General features: G+C 45.2%; 1 protein-coding gene across 1 annotated transcript in view; it reads left to right on the forward strand.

The window, feature by feature from the left end:
• CENPF (centromere protein F) overlaps positions 1–18,377 on the forward strand; it is a 476,866-nt gene that overhangs the window by 193,018 nt on the left and 265,471 nt on the right. Inside the window, exon 12 of the mRNA XM_086927898.1 lies at positions 15,185–17,568. Within this exon, the coding sequence (XP_086784024.1) occupies positions 15,185–17,568 (2,384 nt within the window). The remainder of the gene's footprint in view (positions 1–15,184; positions 17,569–18,377) is intronic.

An 18,377-nucleotide genomic window follows, 5' to 3' on the forward strand; every position in this document is an offset into this window, starting at 1 on the left:
ACCAAAGTGGATACAGCAGTAATTATTTTGGGGATCGGATGTGGGTCTGTTTTTTCAGCAACAAATATGTTAAGGAAGGGCAGGCCAGTATTAATTGGGGTGGTGTGATGGCTGTTTTCTGGGATTTTACTGGTGTATTATTGACTCTTTGTATAAGAGTCGCTTGTGTGACCTTGTTGTATGGCTCTAAAGTGGTGAAGGAAGAGGAAACCAAGCTGAAGAAGGGAATCCTGCAAGCCCTCAAAATAGAACCGCGGGGACTCTAACACTGCCAAAACCCGCTACAGCCAAGTACCACAGCACCAGAGCCCTCCAGCCCAAGTCGAAGTGGGCCAACAGAGTCCGTGTGGTGTCCAAGTACTCAAGAGGCATAGTCCACTTTGGGTTTGTCCTTCATAAACTCTCCAACGCCGCATGCAGCCTCTGCGTGCAGGACCCCTCAACCAGCAACTGTGAGGCAGAGGAACCCGAAAAGGAAGAGGATCCATCCACTTCTCCAACTGGGTACTGAATGAAATCCACTCCAAGGCTGTGAGTATGGATGCACATAGACATAAAGCCAAACAAACACATACCGAGGCAGAGCACCTCCCCTCTCCTCTCCTCCCCTCCATGTCTTGGATCGGCAAAGGGACACGAGCAAAGACCTCGATTCCTCCATCGGCCCTCTGTAGGAAGCTGGGTTTCTGTTGCAGGACCCCCCTCCCCTACTTTTTGCCAGACTACTGATGCACTTTGACTTGATATGCCCTGGGTCCCTGCCAATCAGGTTCCAGAGCCTGTGTTCTTTTTCAAAACTGTACCTTGTACCCCCAATTGGCACCTCTCTGGCCACATCAGTCCCTTGTAAAAGGTACCATGGGTACTGTGGCCAGGGAAGGCCTCTAAGGACTGCATCACTTATTGTGCCACCCTTAGAGGCCCTGTACCTTTAAACACACACTACCAGTGTAGGCTGAGTGTTTTGGTGCAGAACAAAGTGAAGAGTCGGCATGGCACACATCCCTGTGTGCCATGCTTACAACCATAGGTCAGCCTCCCCCTAGCTGGGTGCACTATACCATTGGTGAGGGTACAGGTGTATGAACCGTGTACCCCTACAGTGTCTAGACCAATTCTTAGACATTGTAAGTGCAGTAAAGCCATTAAGAGTATATGGTACTGGGAGTTTATCATTACAAACTCCACAGCACCATAATGGCTTTACTGAAAACTGGGAAGTTTGGTATCAAACTTCTCAGAACATAGTGTGGAGTTGGCTTGTATGAAACATTGAAAAACTGCAAATGTACTAAAAGTGAATTACTTACCTTTTGTATAAGAAATGTCTCAGTGTGATATCTAGGCATATCACGCTAGCAAAAGTAACTTAAAAGTAACATGCACAGTAATCTGTAAAGTAACTAAAAAGTCATTTAGAACTGTTGACTTACCTGTTATTAAACAAACTGCATTTGAACCTGCATTCAACTGTACATCACTGCATAAGATATTGCAAAGTACTATTTCACTTACCTGCACCTGGTTCTAGAAATAATATAACTAAATAATATTTTTGATACCAACAACTTGGTCTGAGTTCAGTGTGAGTGTGACATCATTTCTTGCCTGAGTCTGTACAACAAATGCTTCACCAAAAACTCAAAGGAGTCACCCCAATACAAAAGAAAAGGGACATGATGTATTTATACTGATAACAAAGGATTCCCTTATCAATTAAAACCTAGAATGTTACTTTAAAATCGGTAGAAATAGAAACCAATAAATAATCTCAAAAACCATCTGAACATATTAAGCATTAAATACCAATCATTGTTGTGCGTTGCGTTGAATCCACGTTCACCGACACATGGGGAAGATCTATGCCAAACACCCGAAGGCCTCACAACCTATCCCAAAGAAGAAGAGTCTCCCTTTCGTTTAGGAGCCCACCCCGGACACTCCTTCAGATGCTCCACCACAACCCACACATTTTATAAATGCAACCACTAGCTGCCCTCCTCAGGTGAGGTTAAACATTCTTGTCAGTCCCCTCCATCTTGAATATGAGGGGACACCTCCAATCAGGGCTAGAACTATGCCCCTCTTCCACAGGAGGGTGACATAAAAGTTGGTGTAGCTACCACAGGTAAGGTGTCCATTGACCCTACCTGCTACTCCACTAAAATCTTCCTACATTTAGAATTTTGGTGGCTCCCCAGACCTGAAAACTAGATGTGCAATGACTTAAGAAAACATCCCTGCAGAGAATCCTGGAGACGATTATCTTGGCCAAAGCCTGTCTCAAGCGTCAAAGAACCTGTGACCAAAAGGTGACCTGTCTTACTGCCAGCGACCTATGAAAACTCTGGAAGGGCTGTTGCCTTCGAAAAAGATTCCAATTTCCCGTGGACAGCAGACCCGTTCAGAAGAAATCTACTCCAATGGCACTAGATCCAGCTGAAACTGCGACTCTTGCCCACTCTGCACCCGACACCCACAGCCCGAGTCTCACTGGCCCACCTGCCCAGTGAAGTCTGCCCAGCAATCCTGATCTCGAATTCAGCGCTGGCTGACCTCTCCTGAACCTCATGGCGGCACCTGCAGCCCGAATCCAGAGGTAGAGGTGGTCACCAGCAACAGTCCTCTACCACGGCCAGATCGGCAGGGAAGGTATGAGCAGGAGCTTCCTCTGGCACTGTTGCCCACTCCAGTGGGGGGGACGTGCTTCACATCATCTAGCAGAGTGGTGCAGCATCACAAAAGATCGTTGGGTGCTCAATATACTGCGCAATGGATATGCACTACGTTTTCGTGTGCTTCCAAAGGACATTCCTCCAAAAAGATCTCGTCCTCCCCAACTAAAGGTGCTCCGGCAGAAAGTGGCAACCCTTCTGCGAATAAAGGCCATAGAAGAGGTTACTTCCGCGCAGCGAGGGAAGGGAGTCTACTCCAGGTACTTTCTTGTGCCCAAAAGAGACCAGGAGCACACGTTCAGACCTATCCTGTATCTCCGCCTGCTGAACAGTCATTGTGAAGGAGAAGTTTTGCATGTTGGCCCTTCATCAAATATGTCCAAATCTCCAACAGGAGATTGGATGTGTTCGGTGGACCTCCAAGATGCGTACTTCCATATATCCATTGCGCCATGTAATCGCAAGTATCTGTGGTTTGTGGTCTAAGACGAGCACTATCAATACAAGGTCTTACCCTTCGGGCTGAAGTCTGCTCTGTGAGTCTTTACCGAGTGCATGGCAGTGGTGGCGGCCGCCTTACACAGAAAAGGTCTATTCGTCTACCCTTACTTAGACGATTAGCTCCTCAAAGGGCCATCTCCTCAACAAGTAAGGAGCGATTTCCAGAACTGTGTACAGCAACTAAAAATACTGGGTCTTCATGTCAACATAGAGAAATCTCAACAACAGCCCAGCCAGACGATCCACTATCTGGGATCGACTCTGGATACAAACAAAGGAAGAGCGTTTCCTTCGGAGGAAAGACTTTCCGCAATGCAGCAGAAGTGCAAGGCTCTGCTTCAGACAGATCGCCCAGCAATTCGACAAGTGGCATCTCTGCTGGGGTCGATGGCCTCCTGCATATTTCTCATCCCCAACGCCAGGCTGAGAATGCGTCTGTTGCAACAAGATCTAGAAGACAAGTGGGAGCAAGCAACGGGGCGCTAGGAGGATCGGATCGTGTTCTCCCAAGCAGCGAAATCCTCCATCAAGTGGTGGACTCGGCCGCAGAATCTGTTGGTGGGAGTGCCTTTCCATTAACCAGTTCCAGTGCAATCGTTGATAACGGGTGCCTGACCTATGTCACAGGCAGTGTTTTGGTGGGCATGGCACACAGGGATGTGTCATGTCAACTTGTAGTTTTAGGATCTCCCTCTGACACACAGACTGCACTGGCAGTGTGTATGGAACAGGGGAGGAGTCTCTGAGGGTGGCATAATAAATGCTTAAGCCCTCAGAGACTTTCTCTGGCTACAAGGCCCTTGGTACCTCAGTACGCGCTGATGTTCTAGCTACCAGAAAAGCAGCCTTCCACATCGGGTGCTGTAAAGAGGCTTTGTGAATGGGCCCATGTGAATGTGGATGGCACAGGTACTGTTGGGGCCCAGGGCTCATGCTACTGACCCGCACCTCTGGTATAGTGCACACTGCCTTCGTGCTGTAAGGCCATTTTTAAACCATGGGCTGGAAGTTTGGCACCCTGAACGCCATAGCTCCTTTATGGCTTAACTGAAGACTGAGAAGTTTGGTATCAAACGTCTCAGCCCATTAAACCCACACTGATGCCAGTGTTGAATTTAATCCAAATCCACTCAGAGGCATCTTAGAGATGCCCCCTGACAAACGACCTAACTCTAGTGTCCTGGCTGAGTGGCTGCTCGCCAGCTGCCACCCCAAGACATGTTTTTGAACCCCCGGGCAGATGTCATGCCTTCCTCCCCAGTATGGGAAGGGTCAACGAAAGGGAAGCTTCAAAGGCTTGCCGCTTTTGTTAGCTGACCCTGCCCTTTTCTGCTCTGAGGCCATTGACCCCCCGCCGGTTCTGACCTCCACTTTGGGAGGGAGATTCGGCGGGAAAACCAAGACCGGTGGAGAAGTGTGCCCACTTTTGCCAACTCCACCCCTCAGATGAAGGATGCGAGGCAAAACCCACCTCTCAGCCCACGGCATATTGAAGAAGGGGAGTACCCTGCCAATCAGATAGAGGCTTATGCCCCCTCCCACTGGAGTGTGGCATAATAGGGGGTGCCCCCACCCCAAGGAAGGAACCCATTGGTCTTGACCTGTACCTACCTGAAACACTGCTAAATTTAGTATTTAGGGGCGACCCGAACCGTACCTCCTCAGACAAACCAGAAGAAGGACCGAAGAGCTGTGCTGCAGGAAGAAGAGGACAACCCTATCTGCCTTGGCCCCAGCCCCACCGGCTTGTCCCGACCTCGACCTGCTCCCCTCAAAGACTGCAAACCCAAGAAAAAGACTCTGGTTCAAGCAAGGATCCCCAAGTCTGCAACACTCTGCACCCGGCGCCCACGGTTCGAGTGGCCCAATACCACATGGAGGTCCCCCCCAGCGAACCTGACCTGGGATCTGGTGCTCCACAACCTACCTCAAGCCTTCCGACTATGCCTGCAACCTTTTCCTGGAGGGTCCCTCCGACTGCGATGGGAGCTGGAATGGAAAACCATGCACCCAACGCCCCATGGCCTTGGGTGGCCTAATGGATGCACCCTTTGCATCCCAACTTACTACTTACTTCTCCGGCTGGTGGTTGCCTCCAGGAAGCCGACCTGCCCGCATCTGCGGTCTTTGTTCTAACCAGAGAGCTCCCATTGAAAACAACAGGACATCTAATGCCAATTCAGCACCCTTCAACCAGCCGCCCCTGTGCAGCTGTGGGTGCACCTTAACTTGGATCCCCTTTGCCCTGAGCTTAACCCTAGGAGCTTTGCTCCCACAACCCATTGGTTTGCTCGAGAGCAGCCACCAACCAAAGGCCACCTTAGTCCCATTGGCTAACATTGGGCATCAGCACTCTGCACCCAGTACAATAGTGAAGCTGAGGGTGCTCTTTGAGTGCATCTTTGACCCTGGAGAAACCATTCTTCTAACCCCAGAAACTCTAAACTCATAACCGATTGCTTACCTGCAAACCGATAGCCACATTTTCTCCCGTAGGATTGCATTGACTGTTTTGCCCCTGAAAAAGTTGTTTTAAATATCTGCAACAAAGTGCATTTCATCCAGCTTGCATATTCTTATCCATCTGTCTTGGAAAGTACAACTTTACTTACCTGTATCAAGTCCTGCTTGGTTCTAAAAATAAAAAACAACCAAAGAAATATTTTTTATACAAACATTTGGTCTAAGTTCAGTCTTTGAGTGTGTGCCATTATTTCTTACCTGAGTATGTACAATAAATGCTTAACACTATCCTATGATAATGCCTTACTGCTCACTTACACTACCACAAATAGAGAGTAAGGTATTATCTACTTTTTCCTCTGTAAGCCTTTGGGAATATACTGGACTTTGTGGACACTATATCTTATTTTGGTGTAGTATATACAGAGCCATCTTCCTACATACAAAAATTCCTTTACCACACACCCCTTGCCTGGTCATAAGTGACATATCTTGTTACTGCTGTAGTGTGAAGTCTTGTGGTGGTGCCGAGGGGAAGGCTACTCAGCTATTTAATTATGTCTTAGGGAGTTGAGTTAGTCAAGGCGCACAGTGAACTATGATATATTGCAGCAATATAATGTTTTGGTCCTCCTTGTACCCGGTGAATTTGGGGGTTATTGTCCATAGAGTGATCATTGTCCGATCTCAAATCCTCTAGCAGGCCTTCCTAAGTCCGAGCTGTACCTAATGAATTCCTACCTCTCTAAGCATTCCTTAGTAGGTGAATAGTCTCATATCCCCATGCGAACCAATTCGTAGCACCTTTTTGCTATTTGATTCCCTTTAGTGGTTTTCTAATTAAGTGTGATGTGATGCTTGGCTAGTGCTAAATCAAGGTCGATTAATTTTGTAGTAATTTGGTTCAGGAAGTCTAGTGAACAATCCTAGTAAATACGTCATTGGTAGAAGTGTTCCATAGGCCTATATTTTGTAGCTATTGCTGCATATACGCAAAATAGAGAGCATTCTTTTCTTTTCAAAATTCCAGTCATTAAAGCTGGAAGGTGTTAATGCTTATTCGACCTAGGGTGACATCTGCCTGTCTATAGAACCTTAACATAGTACTCAGGAGACTCATGGGTCCCTCATTTGAGTCCTTTATAATTCCTTTCCTGGAAAGTGGATTTCCATATAGCTATCACTTTACAAATGTGTATATGTAAGTTGCAACACCTCTCTTTGCAAGAGCCCTTTATCTTGGTCCATCAGGTTAGAATTTTCCTCGGAACTGACCCAAAATTCTTTGTTAAGGTGGTCTCGCCTTTCTACCTTAAACAGTTTAAACTACCAGTCTTTTTTGCTCGCTTGGGCTCAGTAACCGAGAGTGCATATCACACCCTAGATGTAAAAAGAGCACAATATTGACAAAACAAAAAATGTTTGCAAAACTCAACAGCTTTTTGTCACTTTTGCTACATCTCGTACTCGGTATCCAATATCCAAAGTTGAGATTACTAGATGGATTGTTTAATGTATCTAAAAGTGTTCCCTTAAAGCAAAGAGGGTCCTCCCCATATTCTATTAGGAAGAGGGAGGCAACTTTGGCATTTCAAGGGACTATTCCTATAGCTGACATCTGCCAAGCATCTAAATGGTCAACTCCAAACACCTTAACTAAACATTACTGTTTGGATATTCTCGCTCGTCAACAAGCTATGGTTAACCAATCAGTATTAAGAACTCTGTTTTAGACATCTGCATCATCCACTGACTAGCCGTCGCTTAGGGGTGTACTGCTTTGCAGTTTATGGAGAGCATGTGCATCTACAGCCACACATGCTACAAACGGAATAAGTTACCCTATTACCGTCTGTTGGTAGATTGTATTGCTGTAGATTCACATGTGCCCGCCCTCCGCCAATGTCTTGTTTGCTCATCTCGGTTACATTAAGTATATTCTTTATTTGAAACACCATTTCCATGGTCACTATTTTCTCACTACTAGCCACTCCATGCGTACACTCAGCTGCTGTTCTCAAAACAATCGGACACTGGAGTCAGTGACCATGTGCATTCCCTACTATGGGAGGATTCACAGCCCTCCTTGTGACTCGAGAGGACTTCCTTAAAGATTAACAACCTGCAACGTCCAAGCCCAAAATTATATAGCAGGAGAATGCTAAGAATGTGAATCTATACCACTGCAAGTTACGTACAGATGCTCTGTACGGTAATATTTTCCTTTCTATACTTCGAAGATGGTTGTCTGGTTGCGTGATGAGCAGTACATGAGAAATAAATCATCCAATGAATCAAGCAACGCACCAGCTGTCTAGAATGTATTGAAACACATGTTTTCTATAGTTTGAATGTGGCTGCTATATTGCATTACATGAAACGCATCTTGGTTTGCAGCTACATTGGAAGTATAAAAATTTGTTTTTTCAACATAGCAGATCGACCATCAGCAAAGCTAATAGCTGTACTTACTCTGCATTTTCAAAGCAATATCTGTTAGCTTTGCAAGTGAGTTTTAGCTCGCTACATACACAGTATAATAATATACATGATTGCCATGCCTCATTTTCAGCAGCCACAGTGTATGATAGCTTGGCACTTTGCCTTCTACATGAACAACCTGTGTATAATTTCTCTCATACCTCATGCAACTCTAACTTATCACGCTATTGCCTGATGTATGGTGAGGCAGGTGGTGGTGTCATTTCACATGTTTATAACCAAACAGTGTATTGAAACAGCTGGTTTTAGTCACTTATGACAGGGCTTTTCAATTTCAGTTTTTACTGTGCAGTTCAGCTGAACACCCTGCCCATGAACTCTGAACATATCCTCCATTGAGGATTCTCTCACATTCTTACTGCCTTGATAAATTGGCTACCTTTTTTGTGGCAACACTATATTCTTACTTGCATTTTGTTCGCTTTTGACAGTGTCGGTCTCTTTTGCAGGATTATACCTCTATCTGTATTATAAACATTCCTGCAGTACTATACCTTTTGTAACCGGCACTCTGTTCACTTTCCCTTGCAACACAGAGACTGCTACCTCTTATATTTGGGGCCATACCTATATGTTCCCACTACTACTTGTGTTAGAGATATACTATGCTTAGCTATATTATATTTGTATTTGTATCTTGTAAACCTTGTAACCTGCACCCAGTTCACTTTCTCTTTGGGACGCACCGACTCCTACCTCATATACTACCTCATATACTTTGATTGCTACCTCGTATACTTTGATTGCACACTAATGTCAATGCTACCTCCTATATCAATATTATATTTTTACCTGTATTTTGTTCACTTTTGTAACCTGCACCCAGTTCACTTTCTCTTGGGTCGCACCGATTGCTACCCCATATATTTTGATTGCTCACTAAGATCACTAATCTCATCTTGATTCTGATTGCTACCTCATATATTCAGTCTGCCCACTAATTTGTTTGTTTGCACTTGTATTTTGGCTCCTGTATATCATTATTGTACACCCTCCTGCGCCTACCTTTACCGCCATCCCAACATGGATCCCATCGGCAAACACACATATAAAATCAATTACCCATCATTACTCAACAAAAAAGCCGCTAAGCGCTTTAAACATAACTTCCTTAGGACCCACCCTGAAACCCCCTTTGTCGACACCTACTTCTCATCGGTGAATGGATCCATGAATATTGACATCATCTTCCACACCACACGAAGAGGCCAATGGAGAAAAGCGTTCCGCACCCTACTCTCCGTCTCCTCTACCAGGAAATCCGCTCATGGCTTAACACTCTCCATCACACCATCTCAACTCTTCCCAGGCAGAACCACCATCACTATCTACAATAACGGGATTGTCCTAATTCAATCCTCAGACAGGAACTTGGAACTACTAGACAACCTGTTTCCCACCTTCAAACAGCACCTCTCCAATCCACGGACCCCCACTCATAGCACCCCCAGCCCTCTCAGCCCTGACCACACAGCCTTCAATCACAACCCGTCTAACATAGGTCAGCCCCAAAACGACTCGCACCTCTCCTCTACCCCCAGCACCTTAGTCACTCACTCACCCACTGCACCTACCCCACACTTCTCAATCACAGACATAGATCTCTCCCCCGTTACTCCCAGCACCTTAGTCACTCACCCACCTACTGTAGGTACCCCACACCTCTCAATCACAGACATAGACCTCTCCCCCATATACACCAGCTGCACACCATCACAGCAGAGGAACATTTCACACCTCTCCCCTCCCCCCTGCGCGGTAACCAGTCACCCACCCTATCATACTGCCCAATTCATACCACCCGTTCATATTTCCCAAATTCCCCCAAGCACTGGCGAAGATCAATCCCCGCGATCATTCCCTTTACCCCCACCCTCCTCACCCCCCACCACACGACCCCTGCGAACATCGCGGATCCTTCTGTAATCAATCACCCATCCGCAGAACCCACCCCCATCGACTTGAGCATATCTCCCACGTCCCACGACATGACCAACCCTCACCTTTTCTCCCACCCCCACTCTCACTCCCCACTACCCCACTCCATCGGCCAGACTCACGGAACACACCACCTCTCTCAACCTAACCCCTTATCCTCTATCCCCTCCCATTCTTAGCCCCCACCATCCTATTGTCACTACTTCCTTCTCCAGCCTACACTCATCCCTCAACGCATCTGCGCTACATTCCACAAGCGCCATCACCCACACTATCAACCTCCCCCTGTCCTCATCCTCGCCCCCGGCTCACAAACTCTCTCTTCCATCGAATGCTACCCCACCTACTTGGACCCCAGAGCCTTGCTCCATCACGCGCACGTCCTGCCCCACTCGATCCAGTGCCAACCCCATTACCTTACTCAAACACGCACCCACTGCTCTCACTTCCAATTCCATCCCCAACCCAACTCTGAACATGATCATCTCCACCCTCCTACAAGTCAAAGAAGAGCTCCATACCATCAAAGAACTTCTCACACACACCAGGCACCCCCTACCCTACACTTCCCCGCCCATCAAGGACTCCACTCGCCCCCTCAAACCACTCCACGCATCCCTCCCCGCACTGGCCCTCTATCCCTTATCGCAAGGCCACCGGCCGTCCCCGTCGCACCCCAAACCCCCTCTCGGGCCGAGACCTACACTCTACTCTGCTCATATGGCCCAGGTCCCACAAAACGCCCACCCACCACACACCTCCCCATACCCACGATTCCTACAAATCCCCTCAGGCCACCCACACTGAACAACAGAAGCTCTGTCCCCTGTAATCTCAAAAAAAATCCCCCTCTCCTTTGAACATTCACCCACTCTCCTCACCCCTAGACTAAAGTGTATCCTGCTCAACTGCAGATCGGCCCGGAGACACTCCCCTGGAATCGCGGATCTTATCTTATCAAGGGACCTTGACCTAGCCATTCTGACTGAAACGTGGCTAACTGAAGCATCCACACCTATAATGGACATATAAGTCCCCACGAACTATCTCATTATTAGACTCGACAGCGATGGCAAGACGGGTGGGGGAATCGCATGCATCTACAGGAGCAACCTCGCCATCACTGAAGGCCCCTCCCCCTCCCTCTCCTCCTGCGAACTCATCTGCCTTGATATTACTAGTGAGGGCAAACCTGTGTGCTCCCTTCATGTTATTTACCACCCACCCGGGGACAACTTCCCCTTCTCCCAACAACTAATGGACACGATATCCACCAACGCTGGTCGACAGCTCAATCAAATTTACCTGGGAGATTTCAACCTCCACTGGAACGACTAGAAAGACGCAGTGGTGAAGAGCCTTAAGAGTTTCCTCAACGCGCTTGACCTCACCCAAATCTGCAACGGTCCAACACATGAAAAAGGCTCTACCCTTGACCTTATCATCGCCAAAGAAGACTCTACCCAGCTGGTGGCAATCGAACCATGTGACTGGTCAGACCACCACATCATCACCTTCCTCATCAACGAAAAGGTCAAACTTAACCCAGCTCAACCTGCCAAAACCAAGATTTGGAAGAGAGACATGAAGAATCTCAACCCAAACTCCTTGCCTGCCCACACAGGCAGTCTCCTCCTTCCCCCGATGGGCGTCTCTGATGTGCACTCATTGACGGACCACTACCTAGACACCATGTCTGCCATAATCAATGAAGCCGCACCCCTGCAACTGAAGAGAGTAGCCACTAAGAACTCGAACCCATGGTACGATGGCAGCCTCAATGAAGACAGACGTGCTATGCGCATGGCTGAGCTCTCGTGGAGATCTGACCCCTCAGCACTGCACCTCAGAGCGCTTAAGAGTAAGAGAAACGCTTACTTCAGAAAAATCAAACGCTCGAAATCAGTCTTCTTTAGCCAACAGCTGGATCAAGCTAAAAACCGACCTAAAAAACTGTTCGAGTTAGTCAAAACCCAAACCAAAACGCAACCTCCACAACCCAACAACTCAGCAAAGGCTATTCCAAGTTGTGAAGACTTTTCTGCTTTCTTCAAACAAAAGAACGACACTATAAGAAGTGATCTCCTCAAGGATGTAAGTCGATACTCCGGCTCCATAGGCATAACTAACACTCAACCTAAAAACAACGCTTCATGGTCGTCCTTCGACACCTATTCTGATGAATCAATTCACAAGCTGCTTGTCACTTTGAAACCCGCCAATCACCACACAGACCCCCTACCTGCCAATTCTGTTAAAGTCCTCACCCCCCTGCTCCTCCCACTCTGGACTAAAATCATCAACTGTTCCTTGCAACAAGGGCTCATCCCAGACTCCCTCAAGATTGGGCAAGTCACGCCTATACTCAAGAAACCCACAGCTGACCCGACTGACCTAAACAACTATCGTCCTATCACCAATATCCCCACTCTGGCAAAACTGTTAGAAAAATGCGTACAACTCCAACTGACAAAACACATTGAGCAGTATGAGCTCCTCAACTCTCACCAATCAGGATTCAGAGCAAAGCATAGCACGGAAACGGCCATGACACATATAATTGATGACGCCCTCCAAATCCTCCACAATGAGTCCTGCCTCCTCATACTTCTTGACCTCTCCTCATCATTTGATACGGTCAAACACGAGAAACTACTGGAGCTCCTAAACACCAGAATAGGCATATCCGGGACTGTTCTCAAATGGTTCACATCCTTTCTGCACAACCGGTCTCAGAAGTTCAAGATCAATAACGCTCTGTCCTCGCCTGTGCCAGTAACACTAGGCGTCCCACAAGGTTCCTCCCTATCCCCCACACTGTTCAACCTCGTCATGGAACCACTCACCACCTTGCTTCAATCTTCAAAGGTACACTTCCATATGTACGCCGATGACACTCAGCTCTACCTCAAGCTTCAATCCCCTGAAGACATCAAACTGTTGAATACCACACTAAGAAAGACCCAAGCTTGGCTGGCCGACAATCACCTCAAACTAAATGCTCTGAAAACTGAGTTCCTTCTGATCTCTCCTCCTACGAAAAAGGCCATCACCCAAACATGGCTCAATCATCTAACCGCACTCAATGTCCAGCCCACCATCGTGGACTCCGCGAAATCCCTTGGCATCACACTGGACTGCAATCTCGACATGCAGCAGCATATTAGCAAAGCAACTAAAGGAGCCAACTTCCAAATCAACACGCTGAGAAAACTCAAACCCTTTCTTCCACCCAAGGACTTCCAAACTGTTGTTCAAGCCTTAGTCATTCCTCGGATAGACTACGGTATTGCGGCTCTCAGCGGGCTCCCCCTTACAACAACGGCTCCCCTAAGAGCCTCCCTGAACGCAGCCGCGAGACTCATCACTGGCTCAAGAAAACACTCTCATATATCCCCTGATTTAAAATCCCTAAACTGGCTGCCTATTGAAGCCAGAATTCAGCTGAAAATTGCATGTATGGCGCACTCGGCCATACACCACAAGTCACCCAACTACCTCACTCAAAAGCTGACCATTTCAGGAGGCTCAAGATCCAACAGAAGCACAAAAACCCTCCTCCTGAAACCACGGAGATTCCGGAAGGAAAAAACATACAAACGCTCCTTCTCAGGAATGGCGCCTAGGATCTGGAATGCACTCCCGCCAGAAACTAGGCTTATCCCTTCCACTGCACTCTTCAAGAAAGAGGTGAAGGCCATCCTTCAGGCTAAATTCACCTGAATACTATTGATACTGGAACAATGACAATACTTGGCTCCTACATTATCGGCCTTCTGATTGCTTACCTATGCGAGTCTCTTTTTGACTGCTCTCCGATCTAAATCATCGCACGGATGCTATATTATTGGTTTCCAACTTGGCTATTGGGTTGTACACTATGACTTGAGTGCCACACTAACTTGCAACGCACCCATTACTGACTACTACTCTGCTTTTACACTGCGTTTACTCATCCTCTGGGGTGCTATAATCGTACCCGATTAGACATTGTACTGCTTCAATATTATTGTTTCTTGATTGTTATTAGTCTGCATACTCTTGTGTGATTGCTACCCTATTTTGCAACTCACTGACTACTGAATTTTATATTGTTTCAAGAGTTTTGTTTACCCTACCTACTGTTTCTGTAAAGCGCTCTGATATCTGCAAAGATCTTGTTTGCGCTATATAAAACCTTAAAAATAAAATAAAATAAATACAGTGGCAAACCTTAAAGTGAACTCTGATGGAAAATGATGGTTTACATTACATTCCTAGCAGCTCAGCAGTGGGCTCTTTATTAGCTCTGTTTACATTCCTCATACCTGTGACATTGTTTTGCTCATTTTTACCACAAAAGACTTGCATCTTTTAGGGTCCAGGTTAATGTGAAAGAACAAAGCGAGGAATACAACATGTCTACATTCAACCTGCATGGTCACTGGTAGGTCTGAGATAGTCTCCTTACTTGTGTCTGCTTGTAAACTAAATCCACGGAAGAGTGGTTGATATTCCAGTCCATTTTCCCTGCATGGCAAAGGCTGTCTTAATGGCTAAGATAAATTTAACTTTAAAGATCAAAAATCACTGCACTCTGTTCACTTGTGGGGAGGTTTTGAACTAGGCAAAGCAGGAAAGGCACAATAGTTATCCATCATCACTTCTGCCTGTTCGCACATTGCTGTGTTTCTTTAGCAGGAACTATCACCACTTAGGAAAGGCCTAACTTACAGCCACCCTTGAAGTATCTGCATATAAAATAACCCATTCATTAGATCCCACAAAGTTAAGAAACAAAATAATCTTTTAAACGTCTTTGGACTGGTCCTAGTAATCTACAGAAAACACTGAAGTACTGATTAGTAACCAAGTTAAATGCATTAGGGCTGTTCTTTTCAAAGATTTAGCACAGTTTAAAGCTATAGCGGGCCTATTGATTGATTTTGAGGTCCCACACATTCTAAATGATCAGGTTTCTTGGTCAGGATGACAATCATGGTAAAAACAGTTTTTACATTTAGTTGTTGTTTAGTACTCTACCAGTATCCTACCTAAAGTTGCTGAATGCTTTTACCTATGACATGCTTATTAATTGGTGGACATGCATATTTCTAATTTTACAGAGAAGAATCTTGTGCAAGAGGCCGAACTGAAGTCTGCCCAGGAGAAGTTGAAAAAAGAGGATGCTCCTCTCGGTTTGGAACATTTGAAAGAAACTACAACCAATCTGGAAAACAAGCTAAATTATGTTCAAGATTTGATGATAAAAAAAGATTTGGATAATGAAGAAATTGAAAGTAAACTAATTAAAATGGTAGACCATTCAGAGAACTTGAGGAATATCATAAGTGAAAAAGAGAAACAATTTGAAGAACTTAAGAAAGAAAACCTAAGTTTACTTGAATGGAAATCGGAACGAGAACGGTTGAACAATCAACTTACATTTGAAAGACAGCAACTATTAAGCAAATCAGAAGTATTGGAACAAAGTCTTAGGACTCAAAAGGACATGATCCAGTCATTGGAATTGGAAAAGGAAAAATTAAGTCTGAAAATTCAAAATCTCAACAAGTTGGTAGAAAACAAATGTGCAGAGGTAGAACATCAGAAACAAGCCTTTGTTGAACTTCAACAGAAAGCAAAGGATGAAGACCAAAAACACAAAAAAGAAGAGGAAAATCTGTCATTGAAAATAATGCAATGTGCAAAACAAATTGAGGATATGGATTCGTCCACCCTGAAAGGGCAACTTTCATCTCTGGAGGTTTCTCTTCAATCTGAAAAACAGTTGAGCTCAGAATTGTTGCACCAAGTTGGGGAATTGCTGAAAAACAAAGCAGAGGTAGAAAAACGCCTCAGTGAAGCCGAAAAAACATACAATGGTCTTGTGCAGGACACAAATGCAAATTTTACCAAACTTCAAAAAGAAGGTTTAGTACATCAGAAATTTGCAGAGTCGACTCTCGAGGACAAGAATAAGCAGTTGACAGCTTTGTTAATGAAAATAGAAATTCAGGAGTCAAATATGGAAAGTTTGCAAAACAACAACAAAATTATGATTAAAACAATGGAGGCGATGAATTCTATATTTGCCTCCTGGGGCCTGGAAAAAGAAAATGTATCTAAAACTCACAGTATCTACAAGGAAGACGTTGAGCAGAATGCCACAGAGAGTGAAAACCGAGAGCACATCAATTTACATCGGGAAAAAAATAATCCGGTGGAAACAAATCTTTATTTTGCAAATTGTGTAAATGAAAAGGTGAAAACCATCTATGAACTATTTAATGTGTATCAGGATACAAGACAAGCACTTTTGGAAAGATGCGAAAAAGCAGAGCAGGAGACTGTGCTTCTCCAAAAAAATTGCGCCTCAATGGAAGAGAGTAAAGTTTGTTTAGAAGCTTTACTAAATGAGCAAGCTAATCATTTCCAGCAAAGTAAATTGGATTTTGAACAGCGTAATAAAATGCTTAATGATCATTATGAAGAGTCTATATCTAAATGCTTCTCCCTTGAGAATGACAATATGAAATTAAAAAAAGAACTTGAAACGCTAAAGCCTTTGGTGCACCAAAATCAGACGGAAATGATACATATTCACAGTACATCTTCAAAAGAAATAGATTGTTTAAGAAAAGAGATTACTGCTTGTAAGACTGCACAAGCACAATTGATGCAACAAAACCAAAAGCTTGCAGAATGTATTAATATCCAAAGGGAACAGCTGACAGAAAACAAGGTAGATTTTGATAACTCTAGTGCTACGCAGGAGCTGAACAATTCATTGAGAGAAAAAGACTCTGAGTTGAATAAAATTCAGGCTCAGCTCGAACTTCTTCAGATGAGTTTTGATCATAAAGTTTCTTCCACTGAAAGTTGCAATGAACAAGTCACAAAAACAGAGGGGTTGTTATTTACTGGTAAAATAGCTTTAGAGGATAGTGAGCTTGAGCAAACACTGACCCAACAGGATTTCGATGTGATTGGAAAGGAGCTGATAGCTGACAAATATGTGCCTTTAAATGTGTCTGGGAGTGAATCCTCTGAAGATACTGAAGGCAAAAACAAATTGTTTGAAAATCAAGAAAGTTTGAAGGAGGCAACCTCCAATTCTGTGGTTAAGTTCTTAGTCCCACAATCAGAGGCAGACCTGGGAGTCAAAATGAAGGCACTTGACTCATGTTGTCAAATATTTGAGAAATCGCTTAACGAAATACAAGAACAATTTCCAACATATGAATCCACAAAACCTGGAGATTTGCATGAATTAAAGCAAGCAATAGAATCTAGTAGAATGCAGATGGCGTCCCTCAGAAAACAGTATTTATGCGAAAAGGACAAATGGCAGCAAACTCTAAAGAATCTGACAAGTGAGATGGAGGCTAAGCTGGCAGCAGAGAAACAGCAGACTGAATACTTGTCGCTCCAACTAGAAACGGCAAGATTTGAGCTTCAATGTCTGGATCTAAGTGCACGTTCAATAATTTGCACCGACAATGAGGACGTAAGCACCTTCATACATGTTAATTTATCTGCATGTTTGCTCTAAACTTAAAATAAATATCAGGCTATTACACTAGAGTGCAGAGAAAGCTTATATAGAGTAGCAAAGTACAATGTGAGAAGTAGTGAAAGATGAACAATGGCACTTAAATGGTAGGGTGCACTTATATCAAACGTGGAATGTGGAAGAAGGGGCACATTAATTCACTTACACAGATTACACAGTTGGGTGTGTATACAAAGAACAATTAGACTCCTAAAAGACCTGGAGAACCTTGCTATCTAGATTTCAGTGCATTCATTATTTGTGTTCTAATGTTGGGCTGAAATGACTTTGGCGTTGTTGGAGACCGTGCCCTGGGGAAGCAAAGGGCATGTCTGCCCTTTTTTTTAGCCCCAGGGTCACTATAGTATTTTAGATAGGACCGCAGGCACTTGAGCCTTACCCTTCTAAAATACAGATCCGGCACGTATACAACGCCAGCGCTATTTTAAGAGAGCGTTCCGTCATATGCGTTTTGCATGGGGATCTGACCCCAGACAAGTGAGGAAACCACTCTGTGCTTTATTATGGATGTGGGAGCAGAGGCCCAGGAGGTGCACTGACTGCTTCGCAAGAGGCCCTTTTGGTGGGCGTCCGTTTAAACCCCCAGACATCGCTCTACAGGTGGGTGCAGTGGCTTACTGTTAGACGGACCGGGAGGGTCGGCCGAGAATAAGGGGAGAGGTCTCCGGGGAGAGCTGTCTCCAGCGATCGTACAGACGAGTAACTTCCCCCCCACAGATGTACACCACACAAGGATAAGGTTT

The sequence above is a fragment of the Lissotriton vulgaris genome, chromosome 6, assembly GCF_964263255.1.
Source record: "Lissotriton vulgaris chromosome 6, aLisVul1.2, whole genome shotgun sequence".
Lineage (NCBI taxonomy): Eukaryota > Metazoa > Chordata > Amphibia > Caudata > Salamandridae > Lissotriton > Lissotriton vulgaris.